At 54.6% G+C, this 13,846-nt stretch overlaps 1 protein-coding gene across 6 annotated transcripts in view; it reads left to right on the forward strand.

Annotated features, from left to right (window-relative positions):
- LLGL2 (LLGL scribble cell polarity complex component 2) overlaps positions 1–13,846 on the forward strand; it is a 36,287-nt gene that overhangs the window by 14,759 nt on the left and 7,682 nt on the right. For all 6 annotated transcript variants that reach the window (XR_011493940.1, XM_014839823.3, XM_070483623.1 and 3 more), the window contains 8 exons: positions 6,530–6,627; positions 7,942–8,023; positions 8,311–8,426; positions 8,865–9,023; positions 12,248–12,410; positions 12,560–12,692; positions 12,997–13,051; positions 13,620–13,774. Coding sequence is in view for 5 of the 6 variants with exons in the window: in XM_014839823.3 (XP_014695309.1) it covers positions 6,530–6,627; positions 7,942–8,023; positions 8,311–8,426; positions 8,865–9,023; positions 12,248–12,410; positions 12,560–12,692; positions 12,997–13,051; positions 13,620–13,774 (961 nt within the window). In the remaining variant the exon portion in view is untranslated. The remainder of the gene's footprint in view (positions 1–6,529; positions 6,628–7,941; positions 8,024–8,310; positions 8,427–8,864; positions 9,024–12,247; positions 12,411–12,559; positions 12,693–12,996; positions 13,052–13,619; positions 13,775–13,846) is intronic.

Below are 13,846 nucleotides of genomic sequence, written 5' to 3' on the forward strand. Positions count from 1 at the left end.
GGTAGGTCTTCTGTCTCTGTGAACACAGTAGGTTGGCAGTCTGTTGTCTCCAGCTGGGTGGTCACAGGTGAGCTGGGAGGTGAGTGCAGCAATCAGTTCCTAGCCTAAAGAAAAATGCTAATGTCGGGGGAAGTTGCATCTTTATCTCAAGGGCCTTTGTTCTGGCCAAAGGAAATGTCTAAGCAGATATGCAATGCGTGCTCAATAGCCAGTCAGGCCCTTTTGGAGGAAAAAAAAGAAGTCAGGCCGAATTATGTTTATACCAAATGGCTTCCTCATATACTCCAATATATCCTATTGCTTGCCATTTTTATTTGTCAAGATGATAATAGAAACTACCTCATAGAGTTGGTGTGAGGACTAAATGAATAATCGAAGGGCCATCCGTGACTAGTGGCTACAGTATCAGACAGCACAGCTCTGTGGATGTTATCTGGCTTGAGGTTTAGTTTGGGGAGCCTTGGGACCCTCGGGTGAGAGAGGGTCCTAGCAGACGGTGGGATCTGGTGGGATCTGCAGAGCCGGAGCTCTGAGCCTCAGGTGGCCTGTGATGCAGCAGTTATTCACACATAGGTGAGGATCAGCCCTCTGGAGAGTGCCCACATCTGGTGAAGCCAGCAGTGACTAGACCAGATAGGTGGCTCTGGTCACCTCTTCTGAGAGCTCCATCCTGGAAGTGCCAGTCTGCAGGGCACTGTGCTTGGGAGGGAATTGGGACAGTGGCACCATCATAGGCCTGCCCCAAGCAGCTTCAAGACACCGGCTTCTAAACCCTTGCTGGGCCTCTTCCTCCCCTACCTTCTGGCCAAACTCCTTAACACCCACACCAAGCGAGATGCCTCAAAGAGCAGGGACATCACGCCGGGGGCGGGAGAGCGGCATGTCCTGTTCCTTTGGCTTCATTACCTGGGAAGGAAACATGTCTGTGGACAGATTCTCTGAACCCTCTGCTGGAGACTGGCTGGCAGAGGGGCAACTCCAGTTCACCAAGGGCTCTGTGCCAAGTAGCAAAGGGGCCAGGTGGTGCAGGGCCTCTGGAGCCAGACGGCCTGGGTCTAGATGCCACCTGTGCTACTTCCTCACTGAGTGACTGCAGACACATTACTTCACCTCTCTACTCCTCAGTTTCCTCATCTGTAAAGTGGGCATCATAATAGTCTCTACACCCAGGTTGGTGTGCTAAGTAAGCTAAATTGCTTCAAATGGTGCCTGGCACACAGTTGGTGCCATATCAGGGTTTACCTTGTCTTCGCCTCGTCCTCATGATGAATCACAGGTGGGTGATGTCCCCATTCTGCAGGTGAGGAAACTGAGGCTTCTAGGGCTTGGACAGCCCAAGCACATTGTGGAGGGCACTGGCTGGGAATGAGGACTCCTGGTTCCATCTGCTGACCAGTTGTGTGGCCTTAGGGTGGTGACTTCACCTCCTGAGCCTCAGCTTCTTGGCCAGTGAAGTAGTCGTCTGTGGGTGTGGTGGGTCCTTGAGCCTGTTGGAAAGACAGAAAAGTCAGCTGGCAGTGCCAGGCAGGCCACTGAGGACCTAATGACTGGACTGTGGGACACACTGGGACCTCAGTGGGAGGAAGTGACTCTGAGGGGATCTAAGCTTGTGTCACTGTGAAATGTCTTTCTTGAAAATCCCTGGAGGCCGCTCCCTCCCTAGGGAAACCGCCCAGACCAGCTGGATGATAAAGCCTGGGCCCTTCCTGCCCAGCCTACCTCCCCACCCCCAGGCCCTGAACAAACAGTGTGTTCCTGACGGCTGCCCCTGTCCAGGGCCAGGTTGTTTTGTCTTGGCTTTTTGTGAGGCTGGGCCCCTGGTGTCAGATGACAGCCACACGGGGAGGGACAGGTTTCTGCCACCACCAGGAATCTGAGCTGACCACACCCAATGTAGGGCAGTGCCACCCAGCCCCGCCAGCCAGGCGTACCCGCCGTGGCCCTGGGCAGCCCTCCTTCCCGCCCAGACAAGTGCTAGGAACTCCTCAGCCTTCCATCTTGGATGAGGTCCCCCCTTGCTGAGGGCAGGATGAAGGGCCCCCACTGTCTCTGACAAACAACCTTTGCTTTGTCCCTTCCGGGAGCATGAATGGGGTCCTGGAGCCAGCATGGGACAGAGGGGGCTTTCTCTCCCACACCAGGCTAGTGTTGCAGTTTGGCGGCTCCTACAAATCTCTCCTTTCCCAACTCCCTGTCAAAAGAGTTCATTGTTCTCTCCTCCCTTAGCAGAGGTCACCTGAGCCAGGTAGCAGGGTGGGGGCAGGGCCAGGGAGCTAGATGTTGAGCTCACGAAGTGGGGGAGGACTGCCCCCCTGGCAGTCAGGCGTTGGTCAACCTAGCTTGAACCTGAGCTGGAGACGTCAACTAGAGTCACTGGAGTCTCAAGCTGGGAGGGCCGGCCCTGGAATCCCCGCCTGCTGTCCCCAGGCGGAGTCCCGCCCCACCCTCTGTCCTGGGTAGAGAGACTTCAGGGTTGCTCTGTGCCTGGAGGCTGAGCCTACCCTCTTGTGCCTTCTGGGGGAAGAGGTCACTGCCCATGTGGACCTGGTACTCTAGTGGGAGAGCCAATCTTAAAAGGCTATTAAGAGTCAGAGGGAGGGGGGCTGGCTCTGTGGCCGGGTGGTTAAGTTCGTGCGCTCCGCTGCGGCAGCCCAGGGTTGGGATCCTGGGTGCGGACATGGCACCACTCGTCAGGCCACGTTGAGGTGGCGTCCCACGTCCCACAACTAGAAGGACCTGCAACTAAGATATACAACTGTGTACGTGGGGTTTGGGGAGATAAAGCAGAAAAAAAAAAAAAAGTCAGAGGGAGGGACAACCAAGGAGTAGGAAGGGCATCCGAGCTGGGAGAACAACTGGACCACAGGCCAGAGGCGCCTTGTGGAACCGTCCTGCTTCCCAAGGCTGCTCGGGCCCTGGGTTCCTAGCTCTTCCCTGTCCCCTCATTAACCGACCTCGGTCCTCTCCCCAAATCCTCATCACTTCCTTCCCCATTTCCAACAAGACCCCCTGGGCCTCTTGTTGGCCTGGGGCCCCTACACTCCTTGCTCAACTTTGCCTCTGAGATGTGTTATAACTGCCTCATTCAGGGATCAGTGGGCCATATTTGCACGTTGAAGGGTGCCGCCTCCCCTTCACCCCTCCAGGACCTAGGGAATCCCGTTACCACACTATTTGCATTTCAACCCACCATCTTGGCCCCTGACCCTATAGGGTCACCGTGATTCATACAGTATGTATTCTTTTGGCCTAGCTTTTTCACTCTACAATATGTTTTTGAGATTCAGCCATACTCATCCGTGTAATAGTTTGTTCACTTTCAATTCCCTCCCCTTCTTTTGTTCTTGAGGGAACCTTGGTCCCTCTAGTTGTCAACTTGGAGAAGACGCCCCGCGGGATACGAGGGAGTGATGGAGAACCTTAGAAGGAAGCCGGGCTTATGGGGCAAGGCCTGTGTGCTTGTCGGGGGCAGCTGAGGCTTCCAGCCGGTCAGGAGGTCTACTCGCGGTTCATTGTGTCCAAGTGGAGGACAGCCCTGCTCAAGGCAGTCGTTGATATTGTTCATTTGTCAGCTGTGAAATGAGGCTCAGAGAGGCAAGGTAGCTCGCTCAAGTCCAGGCGCCTTTTAAGTGGCAGAGGGGGATTCAAAGCTTCGTGGGCTGACTCAGTCCCTGTTCTTTCTAAACCACCCTATAGAGAAGAAGCTGAGGCTGGGCGAGAGGGGGACTCAGGGTCCCCAGGACCCTGAAGGAAATGACGAATGGGTACAACTGATTGAACCATGGGCTTGACCTTTGGCCTCCCTCGGGGTCTGGGAAAAGAGGTTGACCTGCAGCAGGAGTGACTCAGGTGGGCTGTTAGAACTTCCTGCTGGTGAGTTGATAGGAAAATTTGTGGCCCGAAAGCCTGACAAAAAGCTGTAGACCGTTTTCTCTTCGGCTTGACTTTCCTGCTGGTGTCCTGAGGCAAAATTGTCTAGGGCAGCACCTTGGTCCAACAGGAATATAATATGAGCCACATAAGGAATTTAAAATGTTGTAGAAGCCACATTGCAAGTGTTTTTAAGCACGTGAAATTAATTTTGATAATATATTCTGCTTAACCCAATATTATCCGAAGTATTATTGTTTCAACATGTAGTCAATATAAATTAGTGAGATTTTTTAAGTTTTTAGTTTTAGCTGTTTTTTAATTAAAAATCTTTGAAATTCTGAGTATAGTTTACACCTGCAGCACATCTCAATTCAGACATTAAGTTTTCTTTGGAAATATGTGATCTGTATTTAAAGTTTGGAAGATTTACAGTTGAAAAGGGAGATTTGAAGTTTGGTCTGCCTGACTCCAGCCCCCTGTTCCTTTGGAACCCAAGAACCTTCCTGAGAAGTTTTCCAATAATTGAATTGTGTCCATTCTTAAATTTAAGTTAATTAAAATTAAATAAAATTAAAAATTCAGTTTCTTGGTGGCACTAGCCACATTGCAAGTGCCCAGTCTATGCACACAGCTTGTGACTGTTGTACCGAGCAACGCAGGTGTGGGTTTCCTGCTGGCCACCAGCCGCCTCAAGGACGTTTCTCCCAGAGTCCTCCAGATTCCGGAGGCTTTGGCCCTGAGCTGCGGCTCCTGGTGCTGGTGGGAAAGTGCTACCCTCCCAAGAACCTTTTCTTGAGCTCTGGCTGCTGACTTCCTGAGGCCCCAGCAACCTGGGGCTGGCTGACGGCCTAGCGGGGGCCTCTGGGGAGGCTTGTCCCACACCCCATCGTGTGCTCTGCCCTCCTTTTCCAGGGAAACGTTTACATTCCAGACACTCCACTATCTCCCCAAGGCTTGTCCACGCTCTGCATTTTTTACATAGCTGAACAGGGACCTGGGCTGGCAGGGGGGCTCCTGCTGGGTCACTTGTGCCCTCCCAGCTGTCCCTTCCCGGTACAGCCATTTGCAGGACAGTCCGTGTTCCCGGCAAAGAGCCAGGCCTGAGGGGGCCCCCACACCTGTGTGGCCCCAGGCATCCCGAGAATAGGCACTGTTTGGAGCTCTCTTCTCTGGCCCTACCCTGGCACAGGGCCTCCTTCCGTGAACCACTGGACTGGGCTGGACTGGACGAGCAGGCAGGCAGTAGATGGGTTTGCTAAGCTATCATGGCAGCTGTTACCAGGGCTTATCTCTTTCTGCCCCTTTGAGGCCGAGTGAAGCCCAGAGAAGAGCCCAGGCTTGGGGAGAGCCGCCTCATCCATGCAGCCTTTTTCTGTGGGGCAGTGTTTGCATAGTTTAAAAAAAAAAAAATGTCTTTAAAGCAGCTGGCCGGCACCCTTGGCCTGCTCTAATCCAGCTCTCCAGGTTCAGTATCCCCTGCGGGGGGAGGTGGGGCACAGGGTTAGCTGACTAAGAAACGACCAAAAACCTTCCCGAAGATGGTTTGTCAATCTAAATCTGGCATGTCTACATCCCTACCATTTTAACCTGTAATGCCACCCCTGGGACACTGCCTAAGGAAACACTCAGAGGTGCAGGCAAAGATGGGAGGCCAAGAATGGTCATCAATGCACCTAGCAATTGCAAAACCTCTAGAAACAAAGAGAATGTTCAACAACAGAGGCCCTGGTGAGTTAAGGCACCCCCACACAGGGAATATTCTTCAGCTGTTTGACTCGTGCTAGTGTTTTTAACAACCTGGGCTGGCTATAGGTGGAAGGACAGACCTACATGTACATGCATAACCATGTGGCGTGACGCCAGTTAGGTCTCTGGGTTTTACGTACGGACGCATACACACATATAGTCACAGGCATAGGAAAGACTCGCAGACACAGAGATATTAGCAAGGGTTACTTCCGGTTGTGGGAGTATGGGTAATTTTTTTTCTTCTTTTTCAAACTCCTTTAAATGTTCCAAGTTTTCTACAATGTATATTACTTCTCTAATAAGAAATGAGCAAAAGCATGCATCTACAACAACACTCCAGAAACTTCCTCCCTGGGAAGATGGTGGGGAACTCACAGTGACAACGAGGGCACTTGAGAGAGAGCTGATGTTCAGGACTGGAGGAGCCTCAGAAAGCCCAGAACTGGGAAGGGCCACTGTGGGTTCCCGGGGACCCAGGGGCCGGCCCGGAGCTGCAGTGGAACCAGGCTTCCTGAACAACCTGTGCTAGCCCCCAAAGCTTCCCTTACTTTCCCCGCATCGCCTCAGGAGGGCTGGGTTGGTCACCCACAGTATGAGTGGTGGGGGAACCAAGTCAGAGCTCTTGGAGAACACCAAGTGGCCATCATGATGTTGGGGAGAATGAGCGCCCAGGAATGGCCACGTGGCCAAGCACCGGGTCAGAAATGGATAGGGGGTGGGGCCCAGAAGGGTCTGGGATTGACTCTACACTGGTGCGTCTAGGTAGCAACCCAAACATGACTGAATTCCTCCTTCCTGCTGGGGGTGGCTCTGTGCTGCAGCCCCGCCATCCAGCACTGGCCCCCCAGCTGTGGAGGGGCGGAGGGGATATGTCTGCAGGCCTGTGCCCGTGTGGTTCTCGTTACAGACGGTGGAACATGGCTTCCCGCACCAGCCCAGTGCCCTCGGCTACAGCCCCTCTCTGCACATCCTGGCCATCGGCACCCGCTCCGGAGCTGTCAAGCTGTATCCTTTCCATCCCCCCAGCTCCTACCCAGAGAGGCCCTGGAAGGGGCAGGGGCCTTGGCATTGGTGAGATTCAGGAAGGACCCCCACCTTCCAAATAAAAGCAAGGTGCAGGTGACTCCTGTTGTTCCTGGGATGTTCCAAATACCCTCTCAGGAGTCCACCCTGAATGCAGTAAGTGGAGGTGGGGGGTGGGCCACGAAGCTTCTTTAAACCTTTTTCCCAGTGAGAGTCAGTAGACTGGCCCCAGAGCTCTGTGCAAACCAGAGATAAAGTGGCCTTGGGTTAGAGGAGCAGTGCTAAGGCGGCTGCTCTTCCAGATTCTGCCCCCCATGTATACACACACACGCGCGCGTGTGCGCACGCACACCCGAAGGTAGAGTGGACTTCTGGTTGGCAGGGATAGTCCTTCCTTGGCCTGAGGCTGGACATAGTCCAGTTGGATCATCTTTTATCCAAAGCATTGGTTCTGGGTTGACGAGGCCTCCAGGCCATTTCAGAGGCAAGCGCACAGATTTGAGGGTGGGGGGACCACTGCTTGGCTCCTCTGGCTGGCCTGGGCTGGGTTAAAAGTCCGGGAGCCCCGTTGCCACTCTCAAATCTGACCTAAGCCCGCAGAGCGAGCCAGGGTGGGACCTAGGGAAATTGAGAGGTGGAGGACCACCCGTGGAGAGCCCAGCTGGTGTCTCTTCCAGTGAAGCTGTAACTCTCTTCCGTCCCTCTCTGCTGCAGCACGGGCGTGGAGGGCAGGGTGCCTTGAATCGGCTGGGCCAGGCTGGAGATGGTGTCTACACGGCAGGGGCCCAGGTGCCATGGCCAGCTCAACCCTCCTTCAGCTGGTTAATCATTGCCAGGCCATGGCCATATCCTGGTTACCAATCCCCAGTGCCAAGACTCACAGCGATGGCTGCCAGGGGTGGGCCCACAGGTGTGCTCTGTGTTTTCGCACAGGTGCCACTGTGTGGTAGCTGATGAGTCTGTTGCAGCTCAGGTTGCGGGCTGGGGGTGGGGGTACAGCGAGCCGCCTAACAGTTGCAGAGATAAGGCTTCACCCTTCTAAGGAGTCACTCCCACCTGCCTGGCTAGGAAAGCTCTCCCTGGTTGGCTGACTCCACCCTCAGGGTCAGGACCACTGACCTCTCTTCCCCACCCAGGCCTCAGACACAGCTCGGCTTTCTGCAGGGAGGGCAAGCCCTTCTCTGCTGCCAGCTGTTTTACATTCCTTGCCACATGGGCCCAGAGGTGCTGGCACTTGGGTGGGCCCAGGGGTGGTATCCTGCCTTCTGGAGCTTTTCCTGAGCCTGCTGCTCTTAGCTATGGTGCCCCAGGGGTGGAGTTCATGGGGCTGCACCGGGAGAACAACGCCGTAGTGCAGATCCATTTCCTGCCTGGCCAGGTGAGGGCCCCTCCATGCCCTTCTTACTCTCATATCTCCCGGAAGGGGTGTGTAGAGAAGCAGTCATTGGGTGGCGCTGGGTGTTTGGTGCTGCTGGGAGGACCTGGGACCACCTGCCTGTCCCCAGCTCTGATTCATGGGCCACCCTAACAGTAGCCAGGGGTCTCTTGGTTGTGGGGCTCTTTGAAACAACCAGCACTGACTGGGCCACCCATGTATGTAAAGGCCATGGTGCTCCCTGGTTAATGAGACAGCAGACTCCTGCCCCCATCCTGTTCCCTCCCTAGTGCCAGCTGGTCACTCTGCTGGACGACAACAGCCTGCACCTGTGGAGCCTGAAGGTGAAAGGTGGGGTGTCAGAGCTACAGGAGGATGAGAGTTTCATGCTGCGTGGCCCCCCAGGGTAAAGACTCAGTCCCCTTGCTCCCCAGCCAGCCTGCCCCATGCACCCCACACCGGGGGGGATCACCCTTGAGGGTTCTGTGGAGCCTTTGGCAGTCCTGGCAGGTGTTGGAGCCAATGCATCTCCACCTGCAAGCGCTCTGGATAGAGATGCAGGGCTGGTGCCTGCCACCCTCCATCCGCACGGCACCTGTGCAGGAGAGATTCTTCTGCCTCCCAGCCCAAGCTCTCTGCCATCTGTCTGCTGTCTTGACAGAAAGTAACCACTATGTTTGTCCTGGCCCAAGATACCATGAACCCTGTTAAAGGCTCTCACAGGCCTGCTTTCCCTTGGCGAGGCCTTCCCTGGGCTGGTGAGGGCAGCCAGGAGTGGGGGATCCTATCCGTGGGGTCTCCCCTGTCTGGGCAGCAGCCAGCTCACAGCCGTTCCTGTCTGCAGGGCTGCCCCCAGTGCCACACAGATCACCGTGGTCCTGCCACATTCCTCCCGAGAGCTGCTCTACCTGGGCACTGAGAGCGGCAACGTGTTTGTGGTACAGCTGCCTGCCTTCCGCACCCTGGAGGACCGGACCATCAGCCCGGATGCCGTGCTGCAGCGGTGAGCCCGGAGACCCGCTGCCGTTAGGAACCCATCCCTCGAGTTGCACATGTCCTCCTTCCTTTGGTCCCTGATACTGTCTCAGAAGCTTATTTCTCTCCTGGGAAGTCTTATGGGGATGGGAGGAGAGACTTTCAGCTTCCCACCTGTCCCCCAAACTGAGAATCTCACTCCATAGTGTGTTAGCCTCATAGCACTGAAAGAGGTCCTGGGGGTGACTTGTCACTTCGTTTAAAGCTGAGGAAAATAGGCTCAATGATTGTGTAATGGCACTAACTCTTAGTCCAGCCTTCTTTGCGCTGATACCACGTATCTCAAAATTCCAGGGGCTCTGCAGTGGGGCCGGACGGGGCCCAAACCTCCCTGCGTCAGCTGGGGCAGCATCTGATGTTTGTGCTTTGGTGTCTGCTAGGTTTCCATTTGCACGCAGGCTCCAGGGCTAACAATACTTGACAGCCACAACCTTGTAGGTTTCTTCAGATCATTTTGGAAGCTTTGCTCCTTTGTGGTGGTGTCTGTGATAGTCAGATCGAGTCTGGGTGTGGAGAGAGGGGCTGGGGCCCAGACAGGGAGGAGATGAAGGGTTGGTAGCAATGGAATGTTCTTCAGTTACGAGGGGTGGGGAGGAGGCCAGGGTGCTGGGACATGGAGCTGCTTGAGGCTTGAGCCAGCGGGACTGTGCCCCTGAAGGGCTCTGGACCAGCTTGCAACACACTCACAGCCGTAGGGCCAGGCTGTCCAGGGCAGGGCATTGCTGGGTTGGGAGGATTCCTGCTTGGGACTGGGTCCCTCTGAGCATAAGCTGTGTCTTTCCCTCTTGGCAGGGTAGAGTCAGGGCAGCGTGACATGGTCTGAGCAGGACTGTTTGCAAGATGGCAGGCACGGCTGGTTCTCAGCCTAGGCGCCCGGTCTGTGGGCAGGATGGTGGGAGGACCTGCTCCTCACCGTGTGGCCATGCCAGTGCCTGCCTCACCCTGTGCTGGTGGGAGTCCAGTTGAGGAGGGGCCTTCCCCTCGGCCATGGCTACCCCCTGGGCTTTCCCAGCTGAGTGCCCCGGGAACCCCTAGTGCCAATCTAAATCCTTGTTCAACCTCCACTTTGACAACACTAACTTTTTGAAATATCCAACACTTTAGTCTAGCAACTCTGTCTCTGAAAAGGTCTCCATCCTAAGGGAGAAATGCATACACAAGAATGATCATTATAGGGCTGTTTTTAATGGCAAAAGTTGAAACCATCTAATTGTCCCACAGTATTCATCCATATAAGGGCATTATTTGCATTCATTAAGAATATTTCAGGGGGGGGCTGGCCCCGTGGCCGAGTGGTTAAGTTCGCGGGCTGCGCTGCAGGCGGCCCAGTGTTTCGTCGGTTCGAATCCTGGGCGCGGACATGGCACTGCTCGTCAGACCACGCTGAGATAGCGTCCCACATGCCACAACTAGAGGAACCCACAACGAAGAATACACAACTATGTACCGGGGGGCTTTGGGGAGAAAAAGGAAAAAATAAAATCTTTAAAAAAAAAAAAAAAAAAAGAATATTTCAGGGGGCTGGCTCCGTGGCCGAGTGGTTAAGTTCACGCACTCCGCTGCGGCGGCCCAGGGTTCGGATCCTGGGCCTGGACATGGCACCACTCGTCAGGCCACGTTGAGGCAGCGTCCCACATCCCACAACTAGAAGGACCTGCAACTAAGGTATACAACTATGTACGGGGGGGTTTGGGAAGATAAAGCAGAAAAAAAAAAAAAAGGAAGATTGGCAATAGTTGTTAGCTCAGGTGCCAATCTTTAGGGGAAAAAAAAAAAGAATATTTCAAAGAATTTTTTTATGTGTGTGTAGGGAAGATTGGCCCTGAGCTAACATGAGAAAATGGCCATGGTCTTTTAAGTAGGGGAGAAAAAAAGCAAGTTGCAAAACAGTGTATTACAGTGTAATTCCAGTTTTTAAATGAGTAAGTGAAGCGTGCAGACATGCTGGCAAGAGGAAGTCTGGAGGGCAGATACCTGGAGTCGGCAGCGTCATCAGACCTGCTGCACAGCTTCCTCTTAAGTTCTTCCTGATGCTTCTCTGTATTTTCCAAGATGGTGTAATTCTTGCATTGTTTACTTTTCATTTAAGATCAATTGATTTTTTTAATTATATAATAGATCCTTATAGCATCTCTCCAGAAATTAAAACTTTACAAATAAGGTTAAAGGCCCCTTTGACCTCCCCATCCCAATTTGAATTCTACCTCCGGAAAGGCCTATGCCAGCTGTCCCTGGTGTATAGGATTGGTCTTTGGGGATGTATCAAACATGGAGGGTTGGTGGGTTTGGGGCATAGTCATCCCCTTGGAGTCCAGGCCGTTTCTATTTCCTACTCACCATCCTTGGTCTTGGCTCTTGGTCCTGTGCCTGCCACCTCATGGTGTTCTTTTGGCTGCAGCACCTCCAGACTTCACGTCAGCATTCCAGGCCCAGAGAAGGAGGAAGGGGTCAAGGCTCAAAGCCCAGCCAGCTAAGATAGAGTTTTGTTTTGTGGGTCTTAAAATTTTTTATAATGAAATACCACCTCCTTGCAGAAATGCACTAAATAAGAATGTACAGTTTAATGGATTCTTTTTTTTTTTTTTTTTTAACATTTTATGTTTCCTTTTTCTCCCAAAGCCCTCCGGTACATAGTTGTATATTTTTAGTTGTGGGTCCTTCTGGCTGTGGCATGTGGGACACCACCCCAGCATGGCCCAATGAGTGGTGCCATGTCTGCACCCAGGATTCGAACCAGCAAAACCCTGGGCCGCTGAAGCAGAGCGCGCAAACCCAACCACTCGGCCATGCCGCTGGCCCAGTTTAATGGATTCTTGTAAAGTGATCATCCTTGCAGCCAGCCCCAGGCAAAGAAACAGCACTTTGTCAGCCTCCCAGGAGCCCCCATGTGCCTTTTCCCAATCACAACTCCCTCCACCCCTAGAGGCCGCCACCATATCGGCTTTTCTAGAAATCACTTCCTTGCCTTTCCTTAGAGTTGTGCCACCTGCGTGTGCATCCTCGAGGAGTTTTTAGCTATCACTGTCCTGTTGTACGCGTTGCTTCTCTCCCCTTGGCGATGTGTCCTGGTGATCTTTCCATGCTGGTGCATCCCGTGCCTGCTGCTGCACGGCACACCGTGCGTGCTGTGCCCTGCTCTTGGCTTTGCCCCCTGGTGGACGGCGGCAAGCTCACAGGGCTCCCCTCACCCAGGTTGCCAGAGGAGGCCCGCCAGCGGCGCGTGTTTGAGATGGTGGAGGCTCTGCAGGAACACCCTCGAGACCCCCACCAGATCCTCATCGGCTACAGCCGGGGCCTCGTTGTCATCTGGGACCTGCGGGGCAGCCGTGTGCTCTGCCATTTCCTCAGCAGCCAGGTGGGTGGTGCCTGGGACAGTGGCAGGCGCCACGTGGCTCTCCCAGACCCCGCGTATCCCATGCAGCCCATGTGCCGAGGGGTGGGGGTGCGGGCGAGGGGACTACCGCCCTGATCCCAGCCCGCACTCTCTGCCTCTCCTCCCCGAAGCAACTGGAGAACGTGTGCTGGCAGCGGGACGGCCGCCTGATTGTCAGCTGCCATTCTGACGGCAGCTATCACCAGTGGCCTGTGTCCACCGACGCCCAGCCACCGGAGCCCCTGCGCAGCCACGTGCCTTACGGTCAGTGCTCTGCCCACCCTGCCCTGTCACCGGCACTGCCTTTCAGTTCATTGCAGAGCAATGTCCTCTCTGTTCCCAGTTGCTCTATCCTGCCTTCAGGGATAGGTGCCCAACTCATAGGAGAAAAACCTGGGGCCCAGAGAGGCAAAGGCTTGTCTAAAGCCATACGGCAGGTTTCTGACGCCCACTGTGGCTGGCTTAGAGCAAGACTCACGGGCATGTGTGGGTGTGAGGGAGCTGTGTGCCTGCGGGCCCACGTGCCTCTGAGTGGGAGGACCCGTTCAAGCTAATCCTTTTTTTGTAGGTCCTTTTCCTTGCAAAGCTATTACCAAAATCTTCTGGCTGACCACCAGGCAGGGGTAGGTACGACTGCTCTGTCCTCTTCCCTTTCCAGAGCCTTCCTAGAGGAAGGCCGAAAAGGCCTCTGCTGGGGGAGACAGCACCTAGCGAGTGCCTTTGGGTCCCACGTTCAGGTCTTGGACTCCAGGGAGAGGAGCAAGGGCTAATTCCTGAAAACACATGCCCATCTTACCGTTCTACCCTCCCGCCCAGCCACCTGTTTCAGCAGGTTTCAAACTCTGTTTTAGCAGCAGACCCATTTCCTCAGAAAGAATCATGTAGGGAGACCCAATATAAAGCAGAAAGAGGGGCCCCTCTGGTTAAAGCAGGAGTGGCTGCAGTGTTTCAGAACCAGCAGTCTGCACGTCCCTACCTCACCCCCAGGTTCTCCTGGGCTGCTGCAGTCGGTCCTCCCCGCCTGCTCCTGGGACCTTGTGTGAGCGTTCACCCTGAGACTGGCCTTCCACTCAGGCCCTGCCATGGAGGCCGGTCACAGGAAAGTCCAAGCTGCCTGCTGAGCCTGTGGCCATCTGGGGTCTGTCGGGAGCCGCTTCCCATTCCCCACCCCCACTCTTCTGTGCCTGCCAGGTCGCCCTTCACCATCTTCCAGGGTGGTATGCCTCGGGCCAGCTATGGGGACCGCCACTGCATCTCAGTGATCCACAATGACCAGCAGACAGCCTTCGACTTCACCTCCCGTGTCATTGACTTTACTGTCCTTGCCGAGGCAGACCCTGCAGCAGGTAGGCGAGCTTCAGGCATGGCTGTGGGGGGCTAGTCACTGGAAGGTGTGGAGTTGCAGGTCCATCTGTAAA

This window comes from Equus asinus, chromosome 13, assembly GCF_041296235.1.
Source record: "Equus asinus isolate D_3611 breed Donkey chromosome 13, EquAss-T2T_v2, whole genome shotgun sequence".
NCBI lineage: Eukaryota > Metazoa > Chordata > Mammalia > Perissodactyla > Equidae > Equus > Equus asinus.